General features: G+C 35.6%; 1 protein-coding gene across 4 annotated transcripts in view; it reads right to left on the bottom strand.

The window, feature by feature from the left end:
• RB1CC1 (RB1 inducible coiled-coil 1) overlaps positions 1-17,926 on the bottom strand; it is a 77,627-nt gene that overhangs the window by 37,148 nt on the left and 22,553 nt on the right. For 3 of the 4 annotated variants that reach the window (XM_080580595.1, XM_080580594.1, XM_080580596.1), the window contains exons 6-9: positions 12,285-12,487; positions 10,726-11,161; positions 7,748-7,918; positions 709-893 (exon numbers count right to left, since the gene is read on the bottom strand). In XM_080580595.1, coding sequence (XP_080436721.1) covers positions 709-893; positions 7,748-7,918; positions 10,726-11,161; positions 12,285-12,487 — 995 coding nt within the window. Of the gene's footprint in view, positions 1-708; positions 894-7,747; positions 7,919-10,725; positions 11,162-12,284; positions 12,488-16,163; positions 16,219-17,926 lie in introns of all 4 variants that reach the window. The other variant, XM_080580597.1, reaches the window with a different exon arrangement.

Raw genomic sequence — 17,926 nt, forward strand, 5'->3', positions numbered from 1 at the left:
TCAGCCACTACTCATACTTCTTGCCCTCTACACCCTTCACTAATGTTGCCTAATTATTAACAGCTAGTATAAACATAACCCGTTCTGAAGGAATGATCTAAGTCTGTACACTTTCCCTATGTATCTGACATAACATTAAATAAAGCTTAAGGATTAGGTTTAATAGTGGAAAGAACACTTTTTCCATTTAGCAATACAGACTACTTACTGCCTTCTATGGCATACGGCAAGGACGCTTACATGAAAAAATGACATTTTCACTGTCAGTAGACGTAATTATTTTTCATTAACTGCAAGTAAATAACAAACTAATGTAATGCTTTCCTGCTTTGATATGATCACAAGCTACTGAAGAATGTTTTACTTATATTTATTACACTCTTTTGAAAATATCAATATAATTGCCAGATTTTAAATACGATATTGATGGCTTTCAAGGTTGATGACAGGAGAGGGGATTGTAGGTTCAAGAATATTGTTTTATTAATTTGAAGGTCATTAAGAGATTTTTTTCTTACAGCTTAAGTAATATTTTGTTTCTTACTTACAGATGACTTGATAAACAACCTCAACTGATCCAACTTTTATTTTCTCTTCCATTGAGAAAAGCCTCTGTGCATTACTGAAGAATTCCTTATGACACTTTTTCTTTTAAGAATATCAATACAAGTGGAATTTGCAATGCCAAGTTGAGAAGTTGTAACTTACTTTAGTCTGACTTGAAGATTATTTGCAAGCTCCTGTTTGGCAGTGGTGCACTTCTGTTTAATATCTAACAGTTTTCTGTGATTAGTTAACATAATCATCAGCTGATTTGCATGACTCAAGCACAAGTCAGGCAGCACAGAAGGATCTTTCAAGTTCTCAGCTCTCTTCTGATTAGCCAAAAATCCCTATAGGAGAAAAGACACATTTGTTACACAAGCTTTGTAACAATCAAAAAGCACTGAAGTAATCATCTTCTCTGTAAGCATGCAAGACTTTTAATAAAATTCCTGTAACTATTAAAGGGTATAACAGAATCCTACATAGAGAAATCAAGTGTCAAGCTCACATTACTTCCATTCTCTAATCCAATACCAAATAAATCTCAGATGAGATTTTAATCTCCAAACATTACCAACATAACCTTTTAAGAACTTCCCACAACTAACCAGCACAAGTGAAAGATTTTAAATTTAATGCAGCAGAAAGAAGTAGATACTAATTCTAAGGCAATCAACCATCATTCTAATTCCTGCAAACAGCTTTTTAAATTCTGGCATATCCAAGACTTAACATTATAGCATATCCAGTATTATTACTGTGGGCGAAAGAATCTACCTCTTAAACAATTAAATTCATATATGAAAATAACTTTTCCCCCTCCTTCCTAGAATGAATGTATGTACAAATTTAAACATCATCTTCATTCGTTATCTGCCAATTAGGAAGTAGATCATAATTGTCACTAAATTTTCAGCCATGCAAGTCCTACCTAAGACAAATTATTGAACTTCTTTATGCAGCATGGAATGTATAACCTTCAAAACACAGCAAAATAAATACATGCAGTGACAATTAAGGATGCCTGATACTCCTTATTAGAAGCATCAATTTTCACTTAGTCTTCATTATTCCAAGATGTAATTGTCTGTCATTAGCTCTTCCATTGTCTACTTGTATAAGACTGTTCCTCACAAATTTCCTCTGAAAAGTCAAATACTGAACCATTAAAAATATAAACTGAGGAACATTAAGTGCTTTTGCAATATGTTAAAATTCTTATAATTGTTTTTACTCGGAAGTATTAACTTTCCTATTATGGGGCAGGAATTAGGAATTTGCTCTGGGTCTCTACAGTGTAAGAAAATGCAATGAAAGAGAGAAGGACAAAAGAGCATTATGACCAGGATTTTCTGTGGAATCTAGACCGCAACACAGACTCTCTGAAACGGTTGTCCATTTTACCAATTGTAGAGCTGAGAATACTGCAAACACTATCAGTAATACATTTTTCTTCTTTTATTCCTGTAAAGGGCGCTGGCTTTGCATAACAACCAAATAGAAAGTTTTGTTGGCAAACATCCTATTAATACCGTATGTGAGGGTGGAGGAAGTTTCATGAATGGAAATTCTCCCCACCGACTTCTCTTCAGTAATCCAGAAAGATACGAAAATATTTTAAAAGCTGAAGTAGCTAAGTCAAGGGTTACAAAACACCTGGCATAAAGCAATAGGGTCTCTTTATCCATATGCATCATGGTGGGGAGGGCTGACAAGTCTCTCCAATTGTGAACACTTGCTCTAAACTCTTCTCGTTTCTGATGAGCCAGTGGAACAAGAGGAAGTAGGCAGAGAAAGCAACTTCAGCGAGACAACAAGAATGGAAAAGTGCAGCCAGACATTTATTTGCAAGTTGGAGATTGGGCAGGGCAAGGAATTACTTGTTATGTTGTGGATGACAACAGGCAACCCCGTAAAAGGGTCAGGGGGCAAAACAGGAAAGTTGGACCATCTTAAACATGTCTTAGATTGATGATTACAGAAGGTAACATATGTAGACATACGCAGAAGAGGCAGCAAAGGCAGGGACAGGGAAGCATCCTGACATAAGAACTGCTGTGCCGGGCCATTGTCTCCTTTGTCACATTCAACAGGTGAGACAAAATACTGCTGGAGGCAGTGTGGTTCTTTGCATACGATTTTGCTCATTGATTTTGTCCACTTCCATGTTGCACCTGACACATTGCTTGAACACAGCGGACACTACATTTGTACTTCCATAAACTTGTTTATTAACCCTTTGTTTTCTTAATTAAGAAATAAAAGACAGACATTAGTTCAAAGCGTTTCTTTTTGATGTTGAAGTCAATGAGAACAGTAAGCCATACAGAATTACATATACCAGGTGACAAATGAAATTACTGTCATTGCTGGTTTAATATTGAAAGCGAAGAGGTCTTGACATCAAATACTATAAAGCTTATTCGCAAAGCCTGCAATAAGTATTTGTATCCTAGTGAGAAAAGCACAGAAATCAGAAAGTAAAGTATCATAAAAGTAGTTTAAGTGTAACGAAAAGAAAATGAAAGATGCACACAGCAGATGGAAGAGAATACTGAAGAGCTATGCAGTTACTGAACTCTGTGCAACTTCCGCATTGAATGAGGGAGGACCTTTTGGCAAACAAAAGCAGGTTTCCAGCATTTTAACTGTCTTATTCAGCCCAAGTGAATGGAAACTAGAAAAGGTGAGAAGAATTGTTAGAGATGATTGAGATTAGGAGTCTCACCAAAAGAACTTGAATTGTTTAGCTATGGAAGACATTGAACATGCTGTGGTAATCATTACGGAATTGCCAAGTACCAAAATCAAAGACAGGATTAGGCATGAGAAAATACAGATTTGAACTAGAGAAGAATACATGCAGATCTGAGATGAAAGGATGTTTATACATTTTAGGATAATCAGATTGTATAAAACTGTAACATGTACAGAGAAGTCAAGAAAATAATTGCTTTTAAATTGCATCTCAGTAAGCTTTTTAAATTGGTCACGTGGTGTGGAGCTTGCAATTACACAAAACTGGATACATTGAGCTAGGAAATTCCTTCCAGCTTTACTCTCAGTTCCAAAAGGCTATCCATAAGTTTGAATATCTTTTGAGGTTTCTGTATCTGTGAATCCATCTTTAAAATAAATTTCGAACTAAAATTCTCATAGCACACAGATCAGAAATAAAATTCTCAGCATACTAGAAAAAAAACAATGTCATTGTTTTGGCTGGGATAGAGTTAGTAGAGGCTTGCATAATGCTGTGGTTTGGATTTTTTTATGAGACTAGTAGTGATAACAGACCAATGTTTTAGCTGTTGCAGAGCAGTGCTCACACAGAGCCAAGGCCTTTCCAGCTCCTGGTGCTGCCCTGCCAGCGAGGAGGCTGGGGGTGCACCAGGAGCTGGGAGGGGACACAGCCATGGCAGCTGGCCCAGGCTGGCCAGAGGGATGTCCCATACCACAGAGCGTCATGCCCAGCAATAAAAGCTGGGGTAAAGAAGGAGAAAGGGGGGATGTTCAGGGCGATGGTGTTCGTCTTCCCAAGAAACCATTGTGATGAGCCTTAATCTCCTGGAAGGGGCTGAACCCCTGCCTGCCAATGGGAAGCAGTGAATGAACTCCTGGTTTGGCTCTGCCTGTGCACATGGCTTTTGCTTTACCCAGTAAACTGTCTTTCTCAACTCATGATTTCTCACACTTTTACCTTTCTGGTTCTCTCCCCATCCCACCTGGGGAGAGTGAGCAAGCAGCTGTATGGCACTGAGCTGCCTGCTGGGGTTAAACTACAACAGCTAGTTAAGAAAAACTACAGTAAAATAAAAAAAGCAAGGAAAACAATAAATGTTGGAGAAATCCAAGATGTAAAGTAATCAATTGTACCAACAAGTTCTTGCCTTTTTAGCCCTGAGAAATGGGAAGGGTTGACATGAGCATCACAGGTAAACTAAGAAGAGCCCTGAAAATAAACAGGTACGCTAGTGCTTTCGTTGATTTTCGCAGTGACTATTTCTAAATCAAAAAAAAAAAAAGAAAATATTTTACACTTTAGACTTAAATTCAAATAGTCAACAGGGAAAGGTGGCAGTCAGTGGGGTAATTAACAGCTGAGAAGACCTAGAAGCATGATAAATCCCCCCCCCAAAAAACAAAATAAGATTTCCCTAATGTCAATAAGTGGAAGGGATATAAAAGCACAAAATATGACACTGACAATATGGATAACTCTCCCCGTTTAATTCAAGTTCTTTTCTCATTAACTTTACGAGAAGCAGAACAATCCCAGAAACAAGAAAGCCATCTGAAAAGCTGTGTGTTGGCTATGGTTAACAGAACTAACAGAAGACTAACACTTCTATGAATCTAGTTTGTAGAAGTGAATTTTGATGTAACAATGTTTTAAAAAGCTACACTATTAATTGAGAAAATTTGGAAAAAAAATCAAATACAAAAAAATGCTGTAAAGGACAAGCTACTGGACAGAATCATACTGAAAGATTAAAGAGGCTCCAAATTTTCTATGTGAGTACACTTATTACATAATGCCACCTACTGACCATAGTTATATATGCTTATGCTACAAATCCTAGCTTCCACAGAGAAAAACAGTTTTTGAATTTAACAAAGCAGCTTTCCATTGCTCCAGCAGATGGAGATTAACTACTCAAGTACATAAATCAAAAAGTATTTTTTCATGTAAAAGGCTGTTTAAGGGTCAGTTCATTGAAAAGGCTAACCAGAGACAAAATAACTCTTAAGACAGTCCAAGGGACAAACAAATTATCTAAGCAACGAGGCCTTCTAGCAGCAGATGACTGTTCTGTGGGCTAAGTTTGTTCTGAATTTCAGTAACAGAACTTAAGTGGGAACAGAAAGTCAAGTCACATTCTAGATGGAACATAAGCTTTTTCCAGCCTGGGAAAGACAAGTATACAGCTTCCAATACATATACTGCTGCTGGAATTACCATTTAGATGTTCCTTACTCTTGTTCCATAAAATACATCCACTTGCTATTTCTTTATGAACAGAAATAGTTCACTGCTGAAAAATGTGATATAAAGGAAAAGTTAGTTTTCTTCTAGTAACACCAAATATCAACAGTTATCAAAAAAATTTAAGCACTCCCTTTAAAAATACCCAAGTCTTTGCCTATATTTTTGAATATTGCACATAGCTATCCTTTTTAAGATTTCTATGCAGACTATCATTCGATTAACATGATAGTAGCTCTAATCTCACATTAAGCATCTAGTTTTTTCAAACGGTATCTAAACAACTACATTAAATGTAGTAGATGAAATCATACAAGCATATGAAATGAAAAATGATGTACGATGTCTTCCTAGATCTGATTAGAAAATGCTTCCTGAGGCTTTTCCATCATATATGCAGCACATACAGAAATGCTTCCATATAAAACGAAGGAATAAAGCTATCTAGGAGTACACTTAGTACTTAATCACAAGCATTCAATTCACTACGGAAGAAAAAAACGTTGTCCTATCTAGGGTATAAGATAAGGCATACTCTTCATGATGAGGGTGGTGAGGCACTGAAACTGGTTGCCCATACAGGCTGTGGAACCCTGGAAGTGCTCAGGCTGGATGTGGCTTTGGAAAACCTGATCTAATGGAAGGCGTCCTTGTCCACGGTAGGGAGGTCAGAATAAGACGATATTCAAGGTGCCTTCCAATCCAAACCATTCTATGATTCCATCTCACTATTCTTAAAACAAAACAAAAAACTTGTGTCTTTTATGATACACATACAAAAGGAACAGCCGATTTACAAAAAAAGACAAGGCAAAGATGAAGATTTGAAAGTCTGAAGTCTGATAAATCTTCAAAAAGGCACATAATCAAAATGTACAGAGGTATTTAAAAAAGGTACCAAGTATCTTTCCAATTGACTTTTAGGCATGTCACTCAAGTAGAATTGGTAAACTTGAGGTACATTCCTCATTCAAGTGGAGAGGGAGAACACAGCTAAGACCACAACAGCACTGGGCAACCAAGTAGGGAGATGTAAGAATAGCTTTCTCCATCATGCTAAATTTCTCTTGGATTTAGCACCTGCCTACAACATAAACATGTATGCAAGATATACAAAAAAAACCATTTAACATTAAAAAACATTTAACAAAAACTTATGCCTGGACTTACTCATTGAAATTACTGGAGAACAGTCTCCACTTTTAAGTAATGCTGCCAGAAGAACTAGTAGCACCCACCTTTACACACCAGCCAGAGGATGCAGCTGGAAACCTGGGTCCTACATGACTGCCAGTCCAATTCTTCCCTAGGACTTGAAAGGGGCCCCTAACCACCCAGCTGACCAGCAAGATAGGGAAGAATGCTGCTCAATTATTCCCACTAATGATACACCACACCAAGCAGAAATGAGTAACTCGTTTGTTTCCTTATGGTCCCCATTCTGACACAATGGTGAAAGTCTACACAACTATTACATCAGGTAATGTTCGCATACAGGTCTTAATATACTTCTAGTTTCAAAAAGACAATCGGGTATAAAATTAACTGAAGCTCTTCACAGAAGCTGCATTTAATAAAGAAGCTTTACTACAGCACTATACTATTTAAAATGTACAGCTCGTGTGTTTGTGTATTTTAATATTTAGAAAAGCTTTAAATCAAATTTCTTACCACTTCAAATGACAGGCACACTACATTTTCTCCTCACTACAAGCTTGGTGATCAACCATTAAGCACATTACCTCTTCTCAGGTACTTTTATAGAGTGGCAGTTACCAAGGGCTAAGTATTTGCCTTCAAAAACAAAAATTAATCTGTCTTTTTCTTATTCTGTATCTCAATCAAGCTCTGATTTTTTTTTTCCCCTAGTTCTAGACAACAAGGATAACAATAAATCCCTCCATGACTGAAACCTGAAGGTGAACAGACTTTCTCTTACTCCTGAAGTATACAACAGTGGTAACTCCTCTTTTCAGATCAAAAGAGGAAAGAACACTTTGAAGTATTCAAAAGAATATGGTAATCAGCTGTGCACTGAAAACATAACGTAAAAATAATATTTAACTGTCCAATTATTATAAATATAGCGCTTTACTGTAACACATTGAAAACTATCTTGCATTAAGACATGCAACTGTTTCATTATAATCTTTAACAGCATACACATATCAAAAGTCTACCATCTTCCAACGTCACACAAATATACATTTGTATTACCTGAGCAAGTTCTTTTTGTTCATTCACCAGTCTGCTGCAACTTGCTATCATCTGATCCAATGCATAGAGCCTATCCTCAAGGCCTTTAATAGCCTTCATGTTCTGATTATCTAGTTTGGCAATAGTTTGTCGACATTCTGCCAAAAAGGGCTGGATGATCCTTGGATCGAGCTAGAAATAAAATAACGGAAAAAATTAGCACTTGATGTATTCAAAGGTAACATGAAATAGCTACATGAATTTTTATAACCTTAATGTTTTTCCTTCACTATTCTGTCATTTCTAGTACTATTTCCACTAAGTATTTTCTTTGAATCAAAGGCGTGCCTACATCTTTCATTTGTTTCAGAATCCTGAATTAATTAGATTGTGGATTTTTGATCAACGCATCAGCTTCTTTTAAGTTTTCCAACCAGATCATCGTACAAATCAGGTCCTTGCAAGGGGAAGGGACAAAGAGGGGACAGTGAGAATTAAAGCTAATGGACAGAGCGTACACTAGAACAGAGTCTATACAGCCATAATCAGAACAAACGACAAATGTGACTCAGTGGGAAGTGCAATAGGGAGGGTGGTAGGAAAGAGCTGCAAGACTCATTAGCACTTTCCCACTAAATGAAAGTGTTTAATTTATGGCGTCATATATAAGGCAGATCAGTACTAGTAACTGGAATACAAGCTACAGAAAAATAGTATATTTCTAATACTTTTCACTATTATTTTTGATAACACGTTGTTAATAAAATTGTTTCATCATACTCCTTTGTGACCCATCATCCAGGAAAAAATAAAAAAACTGTGAAACATTAAGAAGCTAAAACACCCACAGACAGTAAGGGTAACCCTTCAAGTTTCATTAAAGAAGCAGCAAAACAAACTAAAAGCATTAAGTGAGAATCTAATGAAAAGTATACAAGTACAAAGTCATACAAGCTGTCATAACACTGACTTCTTCCACTAATACGCAGGTTTTACATCAACCCACACCAAAAAGAATACTTACACCTTCCTAAAGATACACTTACGTGTATCAATATTAACATAAAAAAACTATTTTTCCCCAATCTAGTATTTGACTGTATAAAAGCTTTCCTATGCAGTACTTTCATTCTGTTACAAATCTCATACAGACACGTTACACTTCAATGAAAATCTTACCTGAATTCAGAGTTTCAAATAAGAATTGCAATTATAAGCCATTTGTATGGTTCATATTTCCAAGAAGGAAAGGGCAGGGGAAGAATGGCGAAGAACAGTAACAAAAAATGATTGACTTTTGTATTCTCACATTGAAGTGTTCTCTTAATATTTACTTGAGATGACAACTGTGTTGTGAGATACTTATTTGGTTGATTTTCCTTTTCAGCTACACACTAATTCTGTTTTCTAATTCTAAATCAATGGCAAACAAAGATTGAATCCTTTGTCTGTGGTACATTGAAGAGAGTAAATTAATGTTTTCCTAGGAGCTACCATATTGAAGCTTTTGAGTTTTTGTGAGAACTAAATCAAAATTGATCACTTATAGTTGGTCTGGTGGTAGCCAGAATAGATGGAGTATCTACCTGTCAATTATGGTAGGAAAAAAAATTGCAGGGGCAATTTCATTTCCCAACCCCCCCCACAAAAAAACAACTAGATAAGAAAAGCAAGGACAGAAAAGTACACAGTTACAATATAACCTACTCAAAACATGTGACATTGGTAAATAAGACTTCAAGCTAATCTAAAAAAGGTACAACAACTAACTAAAATGTTTTTTTCTTCAGCATCACTACATTTATTTTGAAGCAACTCTTTAATTCCTGTCTCTCAAAATATTGATAGATATAGGGATATAATACAGGACAACTTTAACTAGTATGAACAAAATGAATTTATTCTCTCTCAAATTGAACTACAGGGCTTTGTTACTTGCTTAAAACTATCAGAAAGCACCTTGTAGCGTTACCGAAGAAACAAAACAGAGGATTGTCTCAGACTTCGGCAAAGTTTTTCAGAGACAGCACTGAACGTACTTGGTTTTGGTAAAGGAAAGTAAAACTGTCACAACTTGGAAAGCTCAGTCATTCGCTCAGCCTTTTCTGTACTACTAAAATTGAGACAGCTCAAAACCTTGGGCAGGCCTTAATATTAAGCCCAATTCTCCACTTACTTTTAATGCAGAATTGAAAAAAAAAGCAAAACTGATCACATGGTAACACGCCTTGTAAAAGATTATGCTTAGACATAATTGAGAGTCTTCCATTCTTACCTTAATTAGAATAAAGTGTCCAAGACAATATAAATTATTATTTTCTTTGTTCCAGGTACATTGAGTTATATTAAAACAATACATATGCAAACAAGGTTACACAACATAAGAAACATAAGCTACAGAAAAAGGTACAAGCAAGAAAGAAGGAAATCTCAATGTAAAAGGTTACAACGTTAATTGGCTAAAGCAGTGACTTACAAAGAACATAAGCATGTACCAGTTAATAAAGAATCAAGAAATATCATGATTAACTACATGAATTTGATCTGTCTTTCAATAAATATTCAGTATTTTTAAGCACAGACTAACAGTGAATTTGGTCCAGGAAAATTTTAGTTTCATTATAAGCACAAAAACACAATCAACTGAGAGCAGAAGCTGCTTTGATAAAAGAAATTATTGGCTTTCCAGGAGGAGTAGCTACTTTTGGGAAAAAAAGGCAGCAGAACCCCAAAACAACAACAAAACCTCCAAGATAATGAACATTCATTGTGAAATTATAAATTTTCTCAGAGGTCAAATTCTTAAAACTCAAGAACTCATTCACAAAATATTTCCCCCACCCCCACTCTGTTTTGGTCTCCCTTCAGAAAGTTATTTGAGAAACAACAAGCTACAGAAAGTTGAATCACTTCAAAAGAACCGTCATCTGGAAAATAAAACTATCCCATAGCAAATTTTCAATATAATTTGAGTGAGAAAAAAAAAATTGTTAACTTACCCTGCTCATAGAATCAAAACATTTTCTGACCAGCGATTCAACATCGTTAGGTCTATCTTGAACGTTTATCCAGTCTAACAAAGACACATTGAATGAAGGCTGATCATCATCTTTCAATTCTACTGATGCTTCATTGTCCTGGACAGTAGCATTTTGACCAGACTCCTTATCATCTTTTACATTTTCAGGATTTGTGCCTTCCAAAGCTGAATGTTCAACTGACTTGCAAAATGATGCTAACATTGATTTATTGTTCATTTTAGATACATCAGAATAAAGCACCAGTTCAGGAGATTTCCCATCCTCAGTTTCTTCACTTTCTGCCCCTCCATGCTCAGCTGAAGAATCCAGTCTTCCTAAACACTCCCTGTAACTATGTCTTGTTAGGCACTCCAGCAGTGGTATCTTGGCCATGATAGAAACAGCAGAACCCAAGCTTTTTTAAAAAGGGTGAAAAAAAAGCCATCAGTATCCAGAAGCCAATTGCATAACAACTTTGACACAAGCCACTCATAATTAAAGTGCCATTTGTATATTTTAGAACTGAAACAGACTTCAAAATGAATTTGGTTATTACCCTTTCAAAGCACTGCGTTCAGTAACAACATCATGAGAGCACAGAAAGTAATTTTTGCTCTCTTCCACTGCTGAATATAAACTCTTCTAAACTTCAGGGTAAGCTTATATGTCAAATAAGCTTATATGTCAATATTATATGGCATAATGCAATGACAAAACCATGAAAAAACATGGCAGTTTGATAACTGAGACACGTCCATATTTTAAACACACAACTGGGACTTTTATGTTTGCATTCTGCATAGGTACACACCAATGCTTATTAGCAAAGATTGAGTGCCCTCTGGCTGACTACTTTTGCAGAGCTTGAATGCTCTCTACGTATTTGGTAAAAACTATGAAGTTCAACTTTTTTTTTGTTTTATTAAAAAAAGGTAAACCATATTTCTGCTTGATTTCTTTAAGTACCTGAAATTCGATTAGGCACTTCACTCACAGAAATACCACAATAGTATAACGTCTCCAGAAAGACGTCAAAAAAATATTTTCCTTCAAGCAACATCCAGAGTTCGCAAGGCTGTAAGTATACATTTATACACACACACACCCAAAGATGTATATATACACTAAGATTCTGTGTTATAAGTAGCTTCAGATTTGCAACATAGATCATCATTCTTAATATGTAAGTGTATTCAGAAGTATATAATTCAGAAGTGCAAATATGTATTTAAAATACTATTTAATGTCTAAATTTATTATCTAGATGTTTCTAGTGTACATTTGGAAGGACTCCAGCTCTTAAACAGTTCACATTAGTGAGCATAATCTTCCAGATAATTCAATACAGGTTTCTGTGTGCTGATGAATGCAATGAAAAAAAGTCAATTAAAAAATAACTAGCATAGAAGAGAAAGAATGTTTTCAGTGACATAAAAATCAAATACATGCCTGATTAATTAAAACTAGCATGAGATATACAACACAAAAAATGTAAATAAGCTCTGGAGATTGAGACTGAAGTTAAATTGCAAACCTACTGTGTAAGTTTCAACTTGATATCATCTATGGACTGCAAATAGCTTGAATATACATTTTCAAACTTGAAAAGTAGCTTTTGGTAAGAGTATGTACAATCTTCCAAGTTGGCCATTATGGCAGCCCAGCCTTGATGCTGAAGATGTTCATCATGTACAAGACCTTCACAGAATGAGCAAAGCTTCTTGGCAACTTCATACATTTCCTGGAAAAAAAAATCCAACAAAAAAAATGAAACTCTCTTAGCCAGACTTGTGATGTTTTATATAGCTACCATAGAAAAGTGAGACACTTAGAAAATATTAAGATAAAAAGTGTTAAACTGTGACAGCTAAAGCTGCACATCTCTTAAAACTTCAACCAAAAATAACTTCCTTTACTCTTAAGAAAATCAGTTAGAGGATGAAAAAATTATAGAGCATTTACTGAATTATTTTTCTTCTAAACAGGCAGATGAAAAGCTGCAGTTCAAAAGAAAAACTCATATACCTGAATTCTGCTAATATAAAATATTCAGTGCACACGTGAATAATAATGCTTGTACAAATCTAGCAGAAGGAGCTAGCAAACAAGGTAGATTAAAGAGAAAACTACTGAAGAGCCAAGCAGAAACTCAGAGTAAGACAAACAATTGCAGTATCCATCGATAGAAACACACGTACATCAGATGCAGGGAGAGATGCATAGTGTAAATAGGAGGGCAGATACTTAACTGAAGTCTTCTAGCAATTAATAAACCAGAGAAGCAGTGCAGAGAGCATACAAAACTCTAAAACACCCTGAAACTTGGTGCACCCAAATCAACACAGTTTTTTTGTTAAATAATCGTATGACAAACATTTAACCACCATAAGAAGGTGAAAATTTCATTACCACCCAGCATGGCAGAGATAAAACAGAAACCTAGATATGGCAAGTACCAAATCCTATTAGAAATGCACTAATAGCAATGCCTTATTCTATTCAATTCCAAAATTTTAACTATTAGTAGAAAATCTATTTAAAGTATACTAACAAACTGCATCTCCCCTACTACCCCCAAGGTGCCTACTTCCCAAACACCCAAATGAGAAAAATAATATAGAAGTCACACTTAATCCTTCAGCTCAACACTTTATAACATACTACATTAGAAATAGTCTCCTCAGAATACCTGGATGTTTGGTTTTAGTGTTTGCCTACCCACCAAGGAAAAAAATCCTACAACTTTTTGCATGTTGTTCATAGCATTGAACTAAACAAAGCATATCTTTCCTTTGTTATAGTGCACGTGAGAAAAGCATACATGGAGAAACAAGTTTACATTATTTAATCACAGTGAAAAAGCAGTAAAAACCTCAACATATTATAAAATACATTCACTTCTGACCACATGGTTTACAGCACATATGCATACACAAAATTTTCAAACAATAACACTTATCTTCCCAAAATAAATCACAAAACTGCAGAGCATCTTATCTGAACATTTCAGAATTAATCTTGACAAAGCCTAAGTTACAAACTCCCTTTAAAAACAAACAAACAAAAACAACAAAAAAGTCCAAGTATTGTCTCCAGCAGCATCACAAAATTCCATTGTCTTTCAAATTACTGGTATCTAACTTATCAGCATGCAAACAATGAATATATAACTACTTATATGTGAAACCCAAGGAAATCAAAAGCTATTACAAATTTCTACCATTTCATAGTACAGGCACTGGTTTGCCTTTAGTACGTCTTTGCAACTTGGTCTTGTTTTCTGAACTTTGTTCACCTTCTGGGCACACAACAGGAAGAATTTCTACTTTGAAAAGAACAGTTATTTTATTTGCATCATGAGCTCTCGCTTCCCAAGTCAAAACTAGCAATACAACTTGGACAGCATCCAGGTTGTGCTGACACCTTCAAGTCATTACCTCAATACTAGATCCAGTCCCTCTGTACAACTTAGAAATACACATGTAAACTAACGCAATACTGACAACTTGAAGAATTTTTATTATTCATTCTTGAATACAAATTGCTCAAACAAATTCTGCAGCAGATGAAAAAAAGAACTGCTGCTTTCTCAATTATACTGAAAACCAGAACAGACTTTTTTACCCTAAAGTATACTAAAAGATATACCAAAAATATAAAGCTGAAAGGCAACTAAATGTCTCCATTGTGTTCTAATGTATGCCCTGTGAAAGTAAATGAGCATTCTGCTTTCAACCCACAAACACTACTCCCTTCCCAAAGTCAACCTTCCCCCACCCTATTGGCAAGAATCCTATAAATGACAGCATATGGAAACCACACATTAGTTTGAAGACTAAAACAATTTAAGCTATCTACAAAATCTAAACTGATCTCAAAGTCTTTTTATGCAGCAGTATCTTCAAGTGAGTACCATCACTGTGTACTGAGGAAAATAAAGACTGAATTTGTCCCACCACCTAACTAAAATGTTTCTTTGAAAGACCTGGGCATAGAGGACTTTTAGTTCTATTTTCCTTTGGACAAACTGACTTGGTATTGCACAGATCAACTACTAGGCTTGATAAGAACAGATGCTGTGCCCTGAGACATACCCTCAACTCAGGCCACTTTTTTTTTTTTAAGCTAGATCTATTTACTGAGTTCAAAATAGGAGTCAGAAGCTGCAAAGTTAGTTTTGTTCTATTAAGTTTTGTGTGTCATCTTTGATACTCCCTGGAGAATTTAAGTGTTGTCAACTTAAGACATTAATTCTGTCAAGGTTGTCACAACACTTTCAAACTCAAAATAAAAATTGCAAGTTATCAAATTTTACTAGGAAAACAACATTACAGCTGAAATTGCTTGTTATACTACAGATGACCAGCACTGACACTTTTTACCTAGGAGTCTGACCTGCCATGATTTACCCAAACTTATCCGAGTCAGAAACTTGTGTCCCAGAAAAGTGAAAGCAACCATACATAAGATACTGAGACAAAAAGATATTTTATATGTAGCTCAGAAGTGGTTCAATTAAAATCTGCACAGGTGCATCTTTCTTATCATTCCATCACTACTGAATGCAGCTTCAAGTGATTGGGCTTGTTTTTCCTGCCTTTTCTATAAGCAATATTAAAGGGGAGGCATCCTTAAGCTACTTTAGAAGATAAACACCAATCTATTTTACACAATCAGTATTGCTGCATGAATAAAAGAATTAAGCAGTTCCCTTCCAAACAAGTAACATCTAAAACCGCAGACATATAAATAAAGGCCTGCAGTTCAACATGTTTTAACACTCCTCAGTAAAGCTCCAGCACAGAAAATGAAGCCTGCCTAACAACAGGTATGCTTTTGTCATTGATTTTTCCACAGATCAGTTTCAGAGTAATTTGCAGACAATCAATGGTTCACAGAACATAAAAATTAAAAACTGGATGACTTGCACAGCTACATTCATTTTACTCAAATATACCGATATACCTAGAACACTGAGTTTCACCATACCACTGGAATGTGGACCTCAAGAAGCACTACTACAAGACTAGACAAACCCAACTTGCCCATTTATGTTGAAGAGGAAATAAAGGCATCTTGACTTTTTAGTTAGTCCAAAAATCCACAGGCTCACCAGAAAGATTCTTTACCTCCATCTAGATTTTTTAACAGAATGTTTACTTGAATTATTTTATTCTATCAGCATGACTTCACCATAGGTTATTCTTCTGATTATAATTATTTCAATTTAGTAAGTTGCAACCAAAATCAGTAGAAGCAACAAAGTACATTTTATCTGAAACAAGAATTAACTGGTAAAGTGCTTCCCATTAATTTCAAGACTTCGCACTTGCATCCTAACACCCTAATTTTGCTCATCTAAATGGGGAAAAAATCATGGGAAGGTCCATTTGTCTTAAGTGCTTTTTTGGACTTACCTCTAAAGAACAAAAGTTCTCAGGAAATGCAGGGTTCTTTCCATTCTCTACAACCCTGTGGTAAAAGGAAACAAGGCATCAAAGTCCTCTATTGCCATGTGTCTGAAATTCTGTTAAAGGACTCCTTACAGGTTTGAGTCACCCTAAACAAAAAAGTAATCAACCTCAGGCCACCAAAAAGGTTCTCTGAAAGTGAAGTTACACACACTACACTAGAGGATAAACACTTCCACAAAAGGTAACCAATATCTTGGTTGCCAATACCAGAAACTAAGACCAATATCCCTTTTTTAACACCTCAACTGAAAACAACAGTTATGTTACTATATTAACCACTTCTGAGGATTTCAGCTTTTAAAACTTGAAGCTGAAACAGTTAACTTGACTGTGAGGGAGGCTTGAGATTTCATGATAATTTCTCGTCTTTCATTAGACAGCTGATTATTCCATTTTCCTTTAATATTGATCAATTTTGGTGACTGTCCTTTGAACATTTGTCCACACAGTTCATGACTTACTACATATTTATTAAGTATTTATTTCATCAGCGTGATACAGAGCCAAGCTATTCATAGCTTAGTGACTTTTTCTTCAGTCCTGTTTTCACTAGCTCTTGGCTGAGATCCTAAAAGCAAGCTAAGAGAAGTCAAGTGACAGAATTTACCACCAAAAAGGACACTGAGAAGCTGATATAAAACACCCAGACAATGAATCAAAGCAGGGTATGAGGTAAGTGATAATTTTCACTAGCTTTTCCAAGCCATCCAAGTCTTTTTTTTTTTTTTTTTTTTTAAAACACTCCCAGTGAATTTTCCAAAAGCTTAACCTAACGATTTTGGTCGCAAAGGCCAACCAAAAAACATTTAATCATAAAAGCTATTCTATTTTAACCCTGCCCAGCTCAAAGACATTCAAAGATGATGAGATTGATCATTGATGCAAGTTAAAGAAGCCTGGACTTCTGTGGAAGAGCTAGAAGTGTTTCCTGCTATTAGAATATTTAGTAAAAATGGATGAATAATAGCAATTTCATCACACAATTGCTAGAACCATTACAAATGCTTTAAGAACGCAACATTTTTTAGTAATTGTTTTCCACCGGGTCTCAAAGTAGCTTTCTAGTCAAAGTGAAAGTGTACATATTTAAACAGTAGTTACATCGCTTTCAGGAAGCATGATTATACATCTTCACTAGGGTTGGAAGCATTTGGAACTGAACCAAGAATGATGTAGGTACTACAACTACAGACATGGTTTTACGTAGCCTTATGAAACAACCACACAGTTTCTCATTGCCATCCCTATTTCTAAAAGAAAAAATGACTGGAATTGACAGTTTGATGATGTCAGCAACAGTATTACATGAAATATGAAATATATCCACTAACCAAAAGTGCAAGTCTCCAATAACCTTCTTCTGCAACTTCAGTTAAAATCAGGGAATTTCAATCACTTAAAAATATCTAAGTAAATCCTGTTCTAAAAGATAAGCTATCAGATTTTTTTAGCAGTAGTGTTAAAAAAACAAAAGATTAGACAAGATTCATAGAACAGAGTTCATTGCGCAATGCATTGTGTAGAGAACAGCTTGTTTTCTCCTAAGCTGATATGTACGCAACTTTTTGCAAACACTCTGTGCACCTCATTGTCCACATTCCGCAGCTCAAGGCCAAAACTGATGAACTGGAAGAGAAGCAGGAAAGTAGGGTAGCTGTAGAAAAGCACGCTGTAACACTTAAGGCACTTACATCTCAACAGTAAAT

This window comes from Anser brachyrhynchus, assembly GCF_964034855.1.
Source record: "Anser brachyrhynchus genome assembly, chromosome: 2".
Taxonomy (NCBI): domain Eukaryota; kingdom Metazoa; phylum Chordata; class Aves; order Anseriformes; family Anatidae; genus Anser; species Anser brachyrhynchus.